The sequence below is a fragment of the Pan troglodytes genome, chromosome 13 (genome assembly GCF_028858775.2).
Source record: "Pan troglodytes isolate AG18354 chromosome 13, NHGRI_mPanTro3-v2.0_pri, whole genome shotgun sequence".
Taxonomy (NCBI): Eukaryota; Metazoa; Chordata; class Mammalia; order Primates; family Hominidae; genus Pan; species Pan troglodytes.
Window position 1 is genome coordinate 139,991,153 of NC_072411.2, and position 17,601 is coordinate 140,008,753.

At 34.3% G+C, this 17,601-nt stretch overlaps 1 protein-coding gene across 1 annotated transcript in view; it reads left to right on the forward strand.

The window, feature by feature from the left end:
* Positions 1 to 17,601, forward strand: part of RBM44 (RNA binding motif protein 44) — a 47,046-nt gene that overhangs the window by 19,583 nt on the left and 9,862 nt on the right. Inside the window, exons 3-13 of the mRNA XM_054679610.2 lie at positions 1,659 to 3,262; positions 3,552 to 3,610; positions 4,809 to 4,985; positions 5,705 to 5,888; positions 5,979 to 6,001; positions 6,377 to 6,461; positions 8,078 to 8,192; positions 8,929 to 9,057; positions 11,905 to 11,984; positions 12,088 to 12,158; positions 13,872 to 14,157. Of these exons, the coding sequence (XP_054535585.1) occupies positions 1,659 to 3,262; positions 3,552 to 3,610; positions 4,809 to 4,985; positions 5,705 to 5,888; positions 5,979 to 6,001; positions 6,377 to 6,461; positions 8,078 to 8,192; positions 8,929 to 9,057; positions 11,905 to 11,984; positions 12,088 to 12,158; positions 13,872 to 14,157 (2,813 nt within the window). The remainder of the gene's footprint in view (positions 1 to 1,658; positions 3,263 to 3,551; positions 3,611 to 4,808; positions 4,986 to 5,704; positions 5,889 to 5,978; positions 6,002 to 6,376; positions 6,462 to 8,077; positions 8,193 to 8,928; positions 9,058 to 11,904; positions 11,985 to 12,087; positions 12,159 to 13,871; positions 14,158 to 17,601) is intronic.

Sequence of the window (17,601 nt, forward strand, 5' to 3'; positions counted from 1 at the left end):
TAACCTCAAACTCTACTTGCCCAGAATTGAACTCATTATCCTCATCGTCCTCCTCATTTTTCCCTTCTACCTTCTAATCTGCTCTTCACACAGTCCCTATCTCTTTAGCCCTGAATATTCCCATTCAACTATAGTACCAAGTTGTAAACATGTAAGCATTATCTTTGAGTGATATTTAAGTGAGTATTTATTGGCCAATTGGTAAGTCATAACATCAGTTTAGCTGATTGTGATGAATTTTTTTTAAAGAAATGGAATAGAATAAAATAGAAAATACAAGAATACATTGGACATGGGTAAAATTTTTGTTTTACTTATACACATACATATATGTATGTGTGTACTGGGTCATGATATGACCAAAATGTAATTCCGATTATGATCTTAGTAAAAAAAAATCTTTTGAAAACCACTGCTCTCTCTCTTCCTCTTACTATCATCTCTAATTGGCCACCAAGACATGTCAATTGTGGAACTTCCATACCAGTCTCTTCTTTAGTCCCACCTCTGTTTTGGTACCTGCCTTTTTTCTCCTCTTTCAAGTTTTTAGTCTTTCTGTTGCCAGGAATGACTACAACTCAATTCCAGTCACATGACTACCCTTTAATGAAGTTTTCAGTGGTTTTTGGTTGCCTTAGAATAAGAGCCAAACTTCTTAGCACATCATAAAGGGCCTTTTTCAGTTGATAATTCCTGTCACACTCGTAAGAGTTCTTTCACTACAGACAAGTCTTACAATTTCCTGAAAATGCCATGTTCTTTCACACGGCTAATTGTACTTGCGTTGGATTTGCCTAAAATAATTTTGTCTATTTTGTTTCAAAACACTTTTTAAATACAAAGTTTTTCTGAAGTCTGCTTCCCTTTTTTTCAAAAATTTACCTGCTCCATCAACACAACTCTGTCAGCACTGTTTTAAAATTACATTTTTGTGTGCTTACCTTATGACCCTATGAAAACTATAAGCACTTGGGGACAGCATCCGTGTCTTCTTTTTCTTTGTTTTTACAGTGCCTAGAGCTAGCACTGGAGGCACCCAAAGATTTATTAAATAAATTTATAAGAAAAAAGTTTCTTATTAGACCATTTTACAAACAGTGGCTGCCCTGTAAACAGTAAATTTCTTCCCATCGAAAGAATTCAAGAAAATCTTAGCTGTTGTCTTAGGTCAGGCTGCCATAACAAAATACCATATAGTGAGTGGCTTAAACAACAGGTGCTTATTTTCTCATAGTTTTGGAGGCTGGAAGTCTGAGATCAAGGTGCCAGCATGGTCAGGTTCTGGTGAGGGGTCTATTCCTAGCTTGTAGATGGCTGCCTTCTTGCTGTGTCCTCACATGAGAGAAGGGGGAGGCAAGCTCTTTTGGTCTTTTCTTGAAAGGACACTAATCCTATAATTAGGGTCTTGCCCTCATGACCTCATGTAAACCTAATTACCTCTCCAAGTCCCCATTTCCAACATATGGGTCTGGCCTTCAAGGCATCATTTGGGAGGACATGGTTCAGTTTTTAGCTGCTACTGAAAGGGATATTTTTCATGGATGATGTAAATTGTAATCCTGCATTGGGAAGAGCTTAAACCAGATCATGTCTAAGGTTTTTCTAGTGTCTAGATTCTATAATGTTGCTGTTAATGTTTTTATCCTTTTTTTAATCAGATAAACCTTCAAATCCAAAGAAAGAAAATTTGTTATTATCCTCCAATGGTTGTGATGAAGTCAAATTGACTTTTCCTGATGATGACTGGGATTCTTCGACACTAGAGCAAAGAGCTAATAATAAAGAAATCAGCAATATTGACAAAATGGATTTATTAGAGCCATTTTTTTCAGTGAGTCAAGATACTAACACAGAGAGTACTCAGTTTCAGTCAAGTGAACTTGAAGACAGTACTGACTATGCTTTCTTGAATAAAACATATTCTATACCTTATTCAGAGTCAAAACTAAAGAAGGAAAGTCTTACTCCTTTAAGTTCAGAATTAGATCCTGAAGTGCAGAAAAAAGAGGAGGTTTTTTTTTATATTTTGGAACATCAAGATAAGACTGTTGGCTTGGAAAGAATCTACAATATTTCAGATGCTAATTATAGAGAAAGTGCTGAAGATACACAAAAGCATGATACAGATGAAGACTCACAGCAGGAATATCACAGTGCGGAAGAACAAGAATACATAAGTAACCATTTATCTTTTGACCAAACAAAAACATTAGGTATATCTAATCCAGAAGTTGTTGAATTAGGAAATTCGGGTTATGAAGTTAAATGTGCTAGCAATGTAGAAGATAATCGTGTTAACTCGGGAAGTGGTTCTATCATCTCTTTAGATTCACTTGATGTTTATGGACAAGAAGAGTCACTTCATGTCTCCAAATTTCGGAATTCTGTTATGTTAAGAGAATATCATGACCTAAAGCATGAAAAGTATAAGGAACAAGAGACTAGTTCAATGTACCACACTGTATTTGATGGCAGTGTACTAAGAAGCAATTCTCCAGGAAACCAGGAATCTCAATCTAAGAGGGGTTCCTTGAGCCCTCAAAAAGTATTAAAAATGAAAATTTATACTGAAAACATGAAATCTCAAATAAATGAAAGTAAAGATTTGTGTGGAAATAAAATTGTTGAGGACAAAATATTACTGCACCTTGAAAATCCTAGCACATTACCACAGGATAAAGCTTTAGAGACATTACCCCAGCCCTGTAAAGATTGTCAAACTTCCTGGACCTCTGTTTTTGATGATTCAATAATTTCTGCCTGTGGATATTATGAAAGCCTACAAAACACCGCTGACTCAGCCTTAGATTTTTCTGCTATGCTACCAAAGATCGCAGTCAGAGATAATCAGGCAATAGAAGATAATACTTCCCTAAAAGTTGCTCATAGCAGTACCACAAAGAAAACATGCTTTCACAATATAGGAGAAACGTGTACTAAATCATTGACAGATGCAGCAAGTTGTACAGTCACAATTAATCAGACAGTGGATGTTAGCACTGATTTTAGGGCTTGTTTCACAACCAGCAGGGCAACAAGTGCAAGACCTTCTGTAGTATCTACATCAAGCAACACAGAGATAACAATGATGAATAAAAAACGACCTGATGAATGGCAAAATGAGAAACAAAAAAGTGTGGCTTGTAGTACAGATTGGTCATACAGTGAAGATTGTATAGATACACAGATGGCTATAACAAAAGGATCAGGAAAATCTCCCTCAGTTGACAGTTTAAAACCTAATGGAAATTTTCTAAATAAGGTAAAATCAATATGAGTAATAATAAAATTTAGACTTTATAAAGAGACAGTGTATGCTAATGTAAGTGTTTTTGGTTCGTTGAATTAAGGCTTTTGTGAGAAGATGCTAGATGAGGGGAGTAAATTAAAAAGGGAGTAAATTAAAAAAAAAGATGTGTAAATTACCACCAGTTCTATCCTCCTCTCCTGGCAGCTGCTCCCACAAAATCCATTAGAAATTGAATTGTACATTTTATTAGTTTGGAATTTCAGATATAACTTTTAAATTTAATTTTAAATCATATTTTCAGGATTTCCTGGAATTAAGAAAAGCATGTGGTATCACAGACCTAAAGAAACATCCTGAGAGGTACATCATTTATATATGCTTACAGATACATCTGGAAGAAAAAATCAAAATAGTATTTGCTTTCTGTATAGCATACTTACCCATATAGAAAAATGGACTTTAAGAAATCATCTGTTTCAACCGTTTGCATTCAAATAAATATTAAAACAATATAGAATATTAAAGCTCTTCACTTATTGAGATTTCAGTCTCAATTTCTTCAGAAACTCGTGGCATCTAATCTTTACTTGTTCAACCCAAATCCATACTGATTTAATTTTCCATTTCCTTTCACTTTATTCACCTGTAGGCCAGAACAAACTAGCACCTTTGGAATATGTCATTTATTTGGAGAAGTAAATAGCTACTTTCACAGGAGCATTTTCATCTTGATTTTCACTCATTGCATAATTTGCTTTGCATTTATCAGATACTCTTGTAATTCAGAACACAGTGAAGAACCAGGAAGTGGGAGGGAGAGAAACAGGGAAGGTCTAAGAAGCCAAATTAGTTATCATACTCTGAGGTCATTTACTTTTTCCTTCACTTATTACTCATTCTTCTAACATGTTTAATCTGGCGTTTCAGTTCTATAAAATTAAATTATTGGTTTCTAGAAGCAGAACTATTGAGAATAGCTAGAAGTGGCAATTAGTAACAAGGGAAGACCTCCAAAAACTACTAATACTCAAAAAAAATAGTGATTTGGGGCTTTTTGGTATAATAGTACATCAAAATATTTGCTTATATTAATGATCCTTAATTATTAAGAAATATTTAAATTATTTTCTGTTAAAAAGATAATATGTTTTAAGAATAATTTTCATCCAAAATGCTTATAACTTTTAAAAATCTTGGCCAAAGTTTGATTTAGATTGAAAGAAATCCATTGATTCTGGATAAATAAGGTCATTACCAAAATTAGAGAATAAGCAATTCTCCAGAATAAACAATTCTCAAATTCATACTTCCTTTTTTGGTAAAAGAAAGTATGAATTTGAGAATTGTTTACTTCCTGGACCTCTAGAATGAATATATTTAGCTTTAACTTCTTGTTTTCTGAAGTTGTTATATATTCCTACAGCCTCTTCATCTTTAGTATAAATTGATTTAAACTTGACAGGGAAATATAAAAAATTTAAAATCTGTTTCTGGAGGCATGTTATTACTATAGAAAAATGTTTGGAATCTTACCTGATCCTATCTTTTATTTTTAAAGGGAATCTCAACTTTTTAAAGATACAGAGAAGGATTTGCCATCAATGTGCTGTCAGAAGATAATGCAGAGAGCCATAAAAGCAGAGCTGCACCTTTTAAATGTTCACTATCAGATGTGTCGTCGCCATTGTTGTGATATTTACAAACTTGTAATGGAAAATAGGGAAGGATTAAATATGTGTTTATTAATTTCAAATCTGTTTTTTCTTAGAAATTTGTCACTAGCTTTAAGTTTATTCTAGAGAGTTTCTCTAATTTTCATTTTTGAAGAGTAAAATGAGGAGTAGATTGTTACTGGGTTTGTTAGTTAGCCTAAGAGTAATAGAACCCTTGAGTTTCATGGAGGGGCCACAGTGCATGGTTGGCGTGATGAATCCAGTGAAAACATAGATTTGTTGTTTCTTTATAAAGTTCAAGTAAGGATGAACTTAGAGAGTTTTTGCATGACACGCTACCACACTTTCTCTGGCTTATGTGTCAAGAGTTGTTTGTACTGCCTTTAGAAAAACACATTTACTGTGGTTCATTTTTTTCTTTTACTCAACATTTAAAAGAAAATATTTAGAGTTCTAGTAAAATTAGAACCAAGTGGGGTTGGGCAAGGTGGCTTGTGCCTGTAATCCCAGCACTTTGGGAAGCTGAGGCAGGAGAATCACTTAAGGCCAAGAGTTCAAGACCAATGTGGGCAACATAATAGGACCCCCATCTCTACAATACATTTTCTTACAAATTAGCTGGGCATTGTGGCACACATGTAGTCCTAGCAACTTGCGAGGCTGAGACAGGAGGATTGCTTGAGCCCAGGAGTTCAAGAACCAAGTGTATAATATAATATTAGTGTTAAATGGATGACTTAGGCCTAAATAATTTAGTTTTGTGCACTCAACTTTTGAACAGGAATTTATCAAGTAATTCTGCTAAGAAGGAATTGCGATCAGCACTACTGTCTCTTTTGGGGGACTTAAAAGTTAGATATGTGACTTTGAAAGAAAAAATACACAAAGGCATACCACTGGAAGAGCTGCCCCCACTGTCACTAGAATCAAAATTATTATCTACCTTCTCTACTTTTGCTTCCAGGGTATGTATATATGTTTTAGAAATAAAAAATTTTACTTCATTTAGACAAAACATTTTAAACAAAGATTTTTTTCCTTTTCTCTCTTTCCAGCTAATGAAAAAAGAAACACATGTGTGAGTTATGGTTTCATTTGATTTATAATTCATTAGATCCTAAAAATTGCTTAATTCAGTTAACTTTAAACTTTGTTTTGTTCCCTATTTAGAACATTGATGAATGTTTTAATGAAGTGTTTATCTTTTTTCTTAACATTTAATATTGTACAAATGTATGGGGTACATGTAATATTTTGTTGCATGCATAGGATGTGTACTAATCAAGTTGATATTCAGGATATCCATCACCTTGTGTATTTGTCATTTCTATGTGTTAGGAACATTTCAAGTCCTCTCTTTTAGCTACTTTGAAATATACATTGTAGTTAACTATAGTCACCTTACTCTGTTATCAAACATTAGATCGTATTTCTTCTGAAATGTTCTTTTTAGCTTTTCAGAAGCAGATGCTGAACAAGATGATCAAAGGGCTCATGATGTTGATGTTTCTTCGAACCTAAAAAAGACACTCTCTCAAGTAAGGGTCCTTGAAAGTTCATCAATGCAAATCTTTAATTGTATGGTTTACGTAAAGTAAATCATAATTTTCAGAAACCCTGACATCCTTCTTTTCACTCAACTGGCTTACTTTGTGTACTACCATTTGAGGGATTTAACTGATTATAATGATATATTTATGTCGAATCCTGATCAAACAGATGTCAACCATATATGTTGAGTAGGGTGACCGTATAATTTACACCACACCAGGAGACTTGAGGTTGAAAGAGTGTAATGGTAATTCTCTACAACAGTCGGTATAAACATGGACTGTCCTGGGCAAACAATAATTTAGTGCCATCATCATGTGAAGCCAGTGCAATTAAAACTAACATTTTGTACGTTCATCTCATGAGGTAAAGTAATAATTCAGTCATTTTAGACAGGGAAAAGTTATAATTTCTTATTTACTGAGATGATGAAAATCATTTTTAAATGCCTGTCATAGGTTTTCTTACTCTTTCTTGTTACCGCAAGAAAGTGTTTGTCAGATGACAACAAAGAAGGAAGATTTAATCTATGTAAGAACACTCTGAAAATTACAAAGTGTTATGGAAACATTGGTTATATTCTATTATTGAGCAGGGAGGCAATTGAATAGGAAGGCTGGGGTTTAGTCTGCTTTTCTGACCTTGGTTTTAACCCTGAGGTTTCTTTATTTGAGTAATATGAATCCCCCAAGATGAATTCCAAAGTTAAAAGTGAAATACTTGATTGAGTAAAAGTAAATTACTTTAACATTGTCTATTCCATTGTTAAATTCTTTTTTTAAAAATCTCAGTTATCCACAAAGAATTAACAGGTCAAAAACTAGATTTTTTTGGATTTAATGGTAGGAATGGTATAACCTGTTTATTTAGGGAGAACAATAAATTAATTTTTAAAGAACAAGATGAAGATATAACGTAGTTTTTTATAATCTTGGTTTTGGCTACAAAACAATATTGATTTTAAGTTGAGATTTATTTTAAGTTGAGATTACATTTTAATTCCTGTCTCATTAAATTAACTGGTAATTCATGAAACTCAGTATAGTGTTTCTAAATTTCAGCTACTCATGTACCATCTTCACAATTTACCGTAGCCCTGTATTACCTATAATGTTACTTTGTCTTTAAATGATTCTCCTTTTTACATAAATTTAAATGTAAACAATAACTATTACATATAGGAAAGAAATATTGCTTCTCGTAAATAAAATATACACATAAGCATACGCTAAATTAAATATATAACTGTTAAAGGTTAATGTGATAAATATTTGTGTGTATATATAATATATATATATATACCTCCAAAAATTATCTCGATTACTTCTCATGTGTGTATGCCACACTTTGCCAAATAGTAGTGTTAGCACAGTCATTATACACAGACTGGATTCAAATTGTAATTCTTGTTAACTGTGTAACATGAAGCAACAAGTTACTTAGATTCTGTTTTCTCACATGTCAGGTCAGGTTGATAATGTTTTCCTTTCAGAGCCCTCATTACTGTAAAGGCTGAATAATGCCAGTGAAGAGTACCTGTCACATAGTAAGAGCATAATAATTATTTGCCCTTATTTATTGTTTTTATTATCTTAATCCTCAGATGTCTTTATCATCTCACAATAGTCATGCTACACAAAACATATCACCCAAGAAAGATGACTTTAAAAATGGTGATATAAATGCAGACTTTAGTCAACTGAAACTTGATGATAAAGGTTAGTATAAAAATGTGTTATCTTGTATAGTTGCTGGAAAACAAAATAAGGTTTAAAGTATTGGTAGTGTTTATTCATTAAATAAAAATAAATTTTCTTAATTGATGGAAAGGCATCATTCTGATTATAAATGTCAAGTATGTTCTTATTATTGCTACTTGACATCTTTAAGGTTGCCTAATATAGCTGACAATGCTAAATAATAATATGGACTCTTATTCTTCTGGTTCATGTTTTTAGTATGAAAATTCTCTCTTGTATCTAATTTGTATCTCTGTAAATTGTGTGCATTTTTAGCACATGAGAAGAGATTATGATCATTCCAAAACATTATTAATTTAATTGTAATGAAATAAAGGGCTGCAACGCTGCTTAATTCTTTCAAAGATGTTTCGTGTTATTGCATATATAAAGATAATATGTCTTTTTCACTAAAGTACAGTTCAAAATGCCAAAAATTAAGGGTTTCAATAAGCTGGGAGTAGTGTTTTAATTAAAGGAAAACTAAGAAACAGATCACTCAGACTGAAAGCAACTTTTTATTCCAGGACTGCTGAAAGTCTCTTCTCAGAGAATCTTTTTGCTTGGTTCTCTTATTTTGCTAATATTTATCTTTAGATTTATACATAAAACTCTAGTAGTCATCATCATACTGATTCATCCATGGTTTTAAGATAACTTTTCAGTGTGTTGGACATTATATGTCATTCATAGCTCATTGTGTTTAATGTCTTAGACTGCAGACATTACCAAGAGATAAGTGAAGACTGGTCTGATGCCAAGGAGAACCTGACAGGAGTTGACATCTCAGGAACACAAGAAAATCAAATAGAACAAGACAGATGGAATTTGGATCTTACAGTAGGTTGGTTCTCAAGAATTTACTGAGAAATCCTAACCTAGATTATTTGTAAAATAGTGCTTACCTGCTTCTGTGTTGTGTTGGGCAACTGAGTTGTTTTAATATTTTATTCCTGTTTTGGCTTTTCTTTATAAATGAAAAAAATGAGGAAATTGTTCAGTTGGAGGTCAGTTTTTTAAAGAGGAAAAAACTGCTAAAAGCTTAAATCCAAGATTTAGTTAACAGGTAGATACCCGCATTCTTCCTCTTGCTCTAGGCCAACATCAGCACTCCTGCAGGGCATCATTTTCCTCTTTCCAGGCGTGGGTACATGGTGAATAAGACCAGCTTCCCAGTTACCACCAGGCAACCAGTACTAATTTGTCAAATTGGTGTTAATGATGAAAACTATTTGCTTTCTCTTATTTCAATAATTTTAGGGATGTTTTCATTTTTAGATAGTCCTTAATTGCTTAGAATAGTTATAATTTTCTCTAGTACCTGTGATTATTGCCCTTCTGTCATTTCTAGTTAAGTTTATGCTACCTTTCCTTATTTTTTCTGTATCTTCTATGGATTTTTCTTTTATTTTCCATGTCAGCATTGGTTTTATTGTTTTTTCCTGCTTGTCTAAATAATGCTTATTATGGTTTTTTTAATAAAATTTAAAAATGTAGGAAAATTAAAATTAACTGGTTTCTCCAACCTGCAGTAACCACTATGAATATTTTAATGACCATTTTTATGCATTTTCTTATGCATATCTTTAATATACATATACAATTTAAAGTAAATAGCATTATGTCATCTAGTTTTGGGGTTTTGTTGTTGTTGTTTGTTTGTTTTTTGAGACAGAGTCTCGCTCTGTCACCCAGGCTGGAGTGGGTGGCACTATCTTGGCTCATTGCAACCCTTCACCTCCCGGGTTCAAGTGATTCTCCTGCCTCAGCTTACAGGTGCCCGCCACCACACCTGGCTAATTTTTGTATTTTTAGTAGCGATGGGGTTTCACCAGGTTGGCCAGGCTGATCTTGAACTCCTGACCTCAAGTGATCCACCCACCTCAGCCTCCTGAAGTGCTGGGATTAGAGGCGTGAGCCACTGCACCCAGCCCCATATCATCTAGTTTATTCTGTTTTTTCTTCCCTTGCGTTAGTTTTCTTCATGTCACATATCACAATACTGTATGGTTTGCTTACTTGATATATTGACTGCCTTCCCATCCTCTCATTAGCTCAGTGAGCTCAGGGATTTTTATGTGTTTTGTTTACTGCCTATCTCCAGTGCCAGGTATGGCATGCAGCCCATTGGATATTCATTAGCTATTTTGTGTTGAAGTAGTGAAAGGTGAGGTGATGGGTATAATGTATGTCTTCTGATTCTTATTTACCCTTTTTTACTGTACTGTAGCTCATTATTCCCTCCTCACTCCAGTGTAAAAATATAAAGGTAGGTGGTTTTGCTGTTTTCTCTATAGAATACATCATGATTCAAAGAGATTAACAAATGAAATAAGTTAATGAAGGTTAGGTATTATTACCTAAAGATGACAAACTCTGCCTGGATTCCAGCACCACTACTTACTATATTTGTGACCTAAACTCCTGAGACCTCAGCATCCTTATCTGTAAAATGAAAATAATAATAGCTACCTTGTGGCATGGTTGTGAGAATTACATGAGATGATGTGTATAAAGTGCTTGCCATATTGCCTGGAGCATCAGAAACATTGGATAAGTGTTAGGCTACTCTTATATATTATTTATTATTATTTAATGAAAAAAATAAAATTTCCATATCTCCCATTACTATATAAAAATTATAAAGCATATAAATAAAAGCTACTTTAAGGATTTATTCAGCAAATATTTGTGTACTTCCTATGTGCCAGATATGGGATTTGCTAGTAATTTGAATCTCTATTCAGTGGATCCTTTTTGGTTTCATGTTCTCTTCACAATAGAGACTATGAAAACATACTCTTAAGAATTTTGAAATTTTTTATCAAGAAAAAAATTTATCTATAATCCTAGTATTTGTAATTTGGAAAATCATGCTGTCTAACTCAAGTTGTCTCCCCCCTTTTTTGTGTGCTCTTACCGTTATTACAAGCTATATATTATAATACCTGCTATTGATCCTTGTCCAATTAAAAGGTTTTCTTGGTGTGATGTTTCCCTAGCAACGGAATGTGCATAATGAGAGCTCTCAGACCACTAGCTCTAACCAGCATTAACACTAGGGAGTTAAGATCCTGTGTGTGTCCACTGTTCTAGATAGCACTTCTCTGAACCAAAGACAAAGACTATCAACTGCAGATTGAAAATATTTTTTAAAAGCCTGTACTAAACATGTACAGACTTTTTGGGAGGCTCATTATTCCCTAAACAATACAGTATAACAAGTATTTACATAGTATTTACATTGTATTAGGTATTATAACTAATCTAGAGATGATTTAAAGTACACAGAAGGATGTGTGTAGGTTATATGCAAATACTGTACCATTTTACATAAGGGACTTGAGCATCCTTGGGGTGTCCTAGAACCAGTCCCCCAGGGATACTGAGGGACAACAATTACAGTAATTGATTACTTTGTTTAGATGTAATTTATCCATTTTTGAGCTACAAGAGACTTAACTAACCCAGCCTCTTTAGTTTTTAAGATGATGTGATTAAGGCCCAGAAATCTTAAAACTATATTGCAGGCTCTTAGTCCTCAGTCTAGAAGTGCTGATAGTTGCTGATAACTTTATAATAAACTCTGGGTTAGTAGAAAGGAAACAAAATATTTAACAGTGTTCACATTTTCTCTGAAACATATCAGTACAATAAAGATCATTTCTGTTACATGTTTTTCTCTAAGCAGAAATGAAGAATGTTGAACCCTCACAAAGAGATAAAGGTTATTTGATACATGTTGGTGGCCTCTGCCCTTCAGTATCTGAGGTATACCAGGATTATTTTTTTGAGCTTCATTTTCAAATTTATTAGTTCTTCATATTTGTTGTTTTTTTCTACCTTTCACAAACTTTTATTTCTCTTCTTTTAGGCCGATTTAAGGTCTCATTTCCAAAAATACCAAGTTTCTGAAATTTCAATTTATGATTCTACTAATTACAGGTGTGTTTCCCAACTTTAATCAATGTGCATTATTATGTGTCTGCTGTTTGCCAAAGGTTCTATACCAGATATCAGCCACAGTGGTGATAAAGTCAAGGGTTATTCTCACAGGGTTTCACAGGCCAGGAAAGGGGACATAGGGACAAATAGCTGCAATCTTGAGTTGATACTGTTCTTAACCAGATCTTTTTTTTCATTATACTTTATAACTTGTTAATGGTATACAGGAGAGTTATTGATTTTTGTATACTTTATCTTGCTACATGCCACTTCATAGGGGAAGCAGAGCACATTAGGTAAAAGAACGGCTTCCAGAAATAGATAACATTGGTTCAATTCCCAGCTCTGTCAACAACTTGGTTAATAAATTTAGGCAAGTTACTTAACCTTTCTGTACCTCAGCCTCTTTGTCTATAAAGTGAGGATAATAATACTAACTTCACAGCATTGCTGTGAAACTGTTAGAAGTAAAATATGTGAAACACTAGGAATAAAGCCTGGCACATAGTAGGTGCTCAGAAAATTGTATTTCATTTCACTGTTTCTGATTTCAATTACTTTTTAGTTGACACTTTTTATATATTTTAGGTAGACAGCTACCTCATTTACATGTAGTCAGTTTGAGTATGTATGTTGCTACTTTCTGTTTTGTGACATTGCCAGATCATTCAAAAGTATTAAATAACAATGGCGATAGCTTAATGGAAATTTTTTTACTGTTTCATTATTAAAAGTGATAGCTGTTTATTTCAGATATAAAATTTTTATCAATTAAGAAAGGATCCTATTTGTAGTTGGGGTTGCAATTTATTAAAAATGTGTGTCTTAAATGAAGTCATATAATTGTAAGATCATTGTTCAGCTGTAATTATTTGACCTGTTGATACGATGTTAATACATTTCATTAAAGTAGTATTGTAATCCTAGGATTATTACTTGATGTGAAAACTCTTTTAGTATCTTGTTGAATACTTTTTTAAAGCTATGTTTTTTTCTTACTCGAAGTATTTTGCGTTCTGTGTAGCAATTTAGAAAGTACAATTAAATGCAAAACTACAAGGAGTTTATAAAAATGTATCCATAGTCCCATCATTTGAAAACAGCCACTCTTCCCGGGATTTGGTATATATCCTTCCATTGACGCTGTCTAGGGCTGATGATTTTATAGGAATAGCTATTGCCCAACTTTCTTGTATATATAATTAAAATTCTGATTAGATTTTCCAACTCTTTGTTTTTGTCTGTATATTTCCCCACTACAAGGTCATAAAGATACACTTTTGCATATTCTGCTAAATATTTAAAATTTTGCCTCTCACATTTAAGCCTTTAAGTTATCTGAAGTTTACGTTTATACGTAGGGATTAGTTTTAGGTTTTTAAGTTATGGATAACCAGTTGTCCCCAGACCACTAATCTCTGCAACTCTATCATATATTAGCTTCGTAAATATTTTACATTAGATTTTAATATGAAATTAATAGGAGATAATGTGTAAGAAATACTTTTCTTCTATTTCCCATCTTTAACTTGGTTTTTCTTTAGTTATCCTAAATAAATATTCTTCTTAATCCCAAGGTAAGTACAGCAACCTTTTTATTTTTAAAAGCAGTTACGCTTGTGAAAAATGTATTTGCATCAGTAGTTGCAAAATTAAGTTTGATGTAATTTGAAGTCATTAACAACCTTTTGGTTTTCTGCTCTTATGTTTTAGATATGCATCTCTTGCTTTTACAAAAAACAGCGATGCAAAGATAGCTGTGAAAGAAATGAATGGGATAGAAATAAATGGAAAGTCAGTAAATGTGTGGCCTGTTAAAATTCTTGGAGAATATACATCACCACTTTCCTCCAAAAATGGGAATAGAATTAGTTTGAATAATTTAGAGAAAAGCACCAACAAACAAATCCACTCAGAATTCTCCATTTCTAGATTGCCCAGAACTAGGCCACGGCAGCTGGGTTCTAAGCAAGACAGTGAGGTTTTCCCTTCCGACCAGGTTAGTGTTTTTGATAGATCCCTTAAATGGTCTTTGTACGTCATATTGCTGTAAGTAGCTTTGTAGAATAAATAACTTCAATATGCAGTCTTGAAATGGGAATGACAGCATTAATCTGAATTGTTTTTAACCTTGAATCCACCTCAACCTGCTTTTGTACAACTCCAATTGTTCCTGGGGGGAAATCTAGCTCTTTGTAGACCAAGCTAACAAAAAACTCGTTTTAACTAGGCTCTTTGCCAATCTTTCGCAGTCTTTTTATTACTACTGTATAAGTAACTAATTATAATTTCATCTTTATTTTTCTTTCATAGCTAACTTTATCTCATAATTGTTAAAACCATAAAATGTAGTCATTGTATTTTCATATATTCTCATGTCTCTCTTATGGAGGTAAACACTCTGTGAAAAGTGGTAAAGTTTGCCTTGTTCAGTCTTTTCTCTCCACTGCTCAGCAAATTGCCTGGAGTCCCATAGGCATTCCACAGATTTTTTTAAAAAAATTACGCACAGTAAAATTCAATACTTTTTGGTGCCTATAGCTTTAGACAAATGCATATAGGCAAGTCACCACCACCATAATCAAGATTCAGAACAGTTCCATCACTCCAAAGAATTATCTTGTGCTCTGATCTGTTTCCTATTCTTAAAACTTGACCTTTTTCAGAATGTTATATAAATGAAATTATACTATATAGCCCTGTTAGCCTGGCTTCTTTCACTGAATGCATTTGAGATTGATCCATGTTGTTGTGTATACTGGCATTTTATTCCTGCTTATGTTGTGTCCATTTTTATTCAGTTTATTTTATTATTGAATTTTGATTTTTTAATATTCTGATTTTAAGTCCTTTACCAGATAGGTGATTTGCAAATAATTTTTCTCACTTTGTGCCTTGTCTTTTCATTCCCTTAACAGTGTCTTTCTCAGAACAGGGATTTTTTTTAGTATTTATGAAGTATAATTTATTAATTTTTTTCATTTATAATGTATGCTTTTAGTGTTGAAGCTAAGAAATCTTAGCATAATCCAAGGTCACAGAGATTTTGAGTTAATTTTTATATATTGTTTCAGGTATTTGTTGAGGTAATTATTGTTTATTTGCATTTGTTTCTGTTTTGCATATGGAATAGTTCCAGCATCATTTGTTAAAAAGATGATCCTATTTCTGTTGAATTACCTTTGCACCTTGGTCAAAAATCAATTGACCATGTTTGTGTGAGTCTATTTTTAGACTGGAACTGTTTCGTTGAACTGTCTCTTTCCACCCATAGTACACTGTCTTCATTACTGTAGCTTTATAGTAAGTTTTGAAATCAGGTGGGATGAGTCCTCTAACTTTATTCTTTTTCAGAGTTATTGTAGCTATTTAGTCTCTTTGCCTTGCTGTATACTTTTATAATTCACCTGTCTATCTACAAAAAAAAATCCTACTTGGATTTTTGCTGGGATTATTTTGAATCCATAGATCAGCACAAGAATAAATACTTGTTGAATAAATGTATCTAATTTTTTCCCTTAATAAGATAAAGGGATCTCTTCTAACTGTGTCCTTTATCCAGTCCTTTCCTCATTCCTGGAGTTATCCCATTCCTTTTCTGTACTATTAGCAACTCCACTTCCACTCACAGACCTTCGCCTGTACTCGAAGTCAGGCACAGCCCTTCCTAATCCTGACAGGATTTTCACTTGACTTTGCATTCCTTTAACTTTACCATCCTTATTTGTCCTTTTTTTTGGGGGGGGGGTTGTTTTTGTTTTTGTTTGTTTTGTTTTGTTTTGTTTTTTTGAGATGGAGTCTCATTCTGTCGCCCAGGCTGGAGTGCAGTGGTGCAATCTCAGTTCACTGCAACTTCTGCCTCCTGGGTTCAAGCAATTCTCCTGCCTCAGCCTCCTGAGTAGCTGGGATTATAGGAACCTACTACCTTGCCTGGCTAATTTTTGTGTGTTTTTAGTACACATGGGGTTTCACCATGTTGGCCAGGCTTATCTTGAATTCCTGACCTCAAGTCATCTGCTCACCTCGGCCTCCCAAAATGCTGGGATTACTGGCCTGAGCCACCATACCCAGCCTATCCTATGTTTTTATTGCCAAACTTCTCAATCAAGTAGGTTATATTCAATGTCCGTTTCTTTGCTTCTCTTTTGTCCTGACAATCTGACTTCAGTCTCTAAAATTTTACCTCAACGGCCCTTTTCATAAGGCACTAGTGACCTTTTATTTGTCTTTCCCTCATCTGCCTTCCTCTTTACTACTTTACCTGTTTGACACTGTTCATCCCTTTCTTGGAACTTTTCCTTTCATCTCAGTGACCCTTCATGTGTGGGATTGATTTGTTTGGTACATAGCCTCAATCTACAGCAGGAAGGAAGGAAATAAAGTGCAGTGAAGCTGCGTGGGGTCCTGAGCTGGAGGTTTGGGAACTGTGGCTCTCCCTTTCTTCTCTCGTGTAGCACATGTGGTCTCCTGCCTCTGCTCTCCCTGTGTTCATTCCCCTTATTCCCCTCTCTCTACAGACTGCTTTTCTCTGCTCATGACTGCTTTCTTCCCCCATTTGGCTTTGTTTTGCTTGATTCTAACTCTGTATTTTCAATTCAAGTCCCTGTGATTTGAGTAATTCATTTGCTTCATGTTCTAATTTCAGTCTTTTTTTTTTTTTTTGAGACAGGATCTCACTCTGTCACCCAGGCTGGGGTGCAGTGGCACAACCACAGCTCACTATAGCCTTGAAGTCCTGGGCTCAAGCAATCCTCCCACCTCAGCCTCCCAAGTAGCTGGGACTGCAGGTGTGTCATCATGCCCAGCTAATTTTTGTATTTTTCTGTAGAGACCAGGTCGTGCTATGTTGCCCAGGCTGGTCTCAAACTCCTGTCCTCAAGTGATCCTTCCACCTTGGCCTCCCAAAGTGCTGGGATTACAGGTGTGAGCCACCACACCCTGCTAATTCCACATGCTTTAGACAGGAAATTGAATTGATCCAGGCTGTGATTTTGATGTTCATTAGCTCAGGCAGCAACACTCTTGGTCCTGTCAGCTGTGGCAGTGGGCCATGGGGTTGGGAGAGAGACGTTATAAAGAGGGCCGTACAGGCTGTTGGTAAGAGTATGTGGATAGGGAAGCTCCTGTAACCATCTTTGTTAAACTATACTCCAAGTTCTCTTTCCTTTCTGGCAATTTCTTGTTCCCTTGTTCTTTTTCTGATTCTCAACATTATTATTTATTCTATTCATTTAGAAAATATTGATTGTCTACAATGAGAAGCAGAATCGTGGTGATTAATAAAAACTCTTCGATTCATAACCTGGCTCTGCCACTTACTCACCATGTGACTCTGGAAAACTAATCTAACCTTTCCGTTTCTGAGCTTCCTTATCTTAAAATGGAGATGAGAGCCATTACCTCACAAATGTTGATGAGCTTAAATAAGCTTAATACAGAAAAA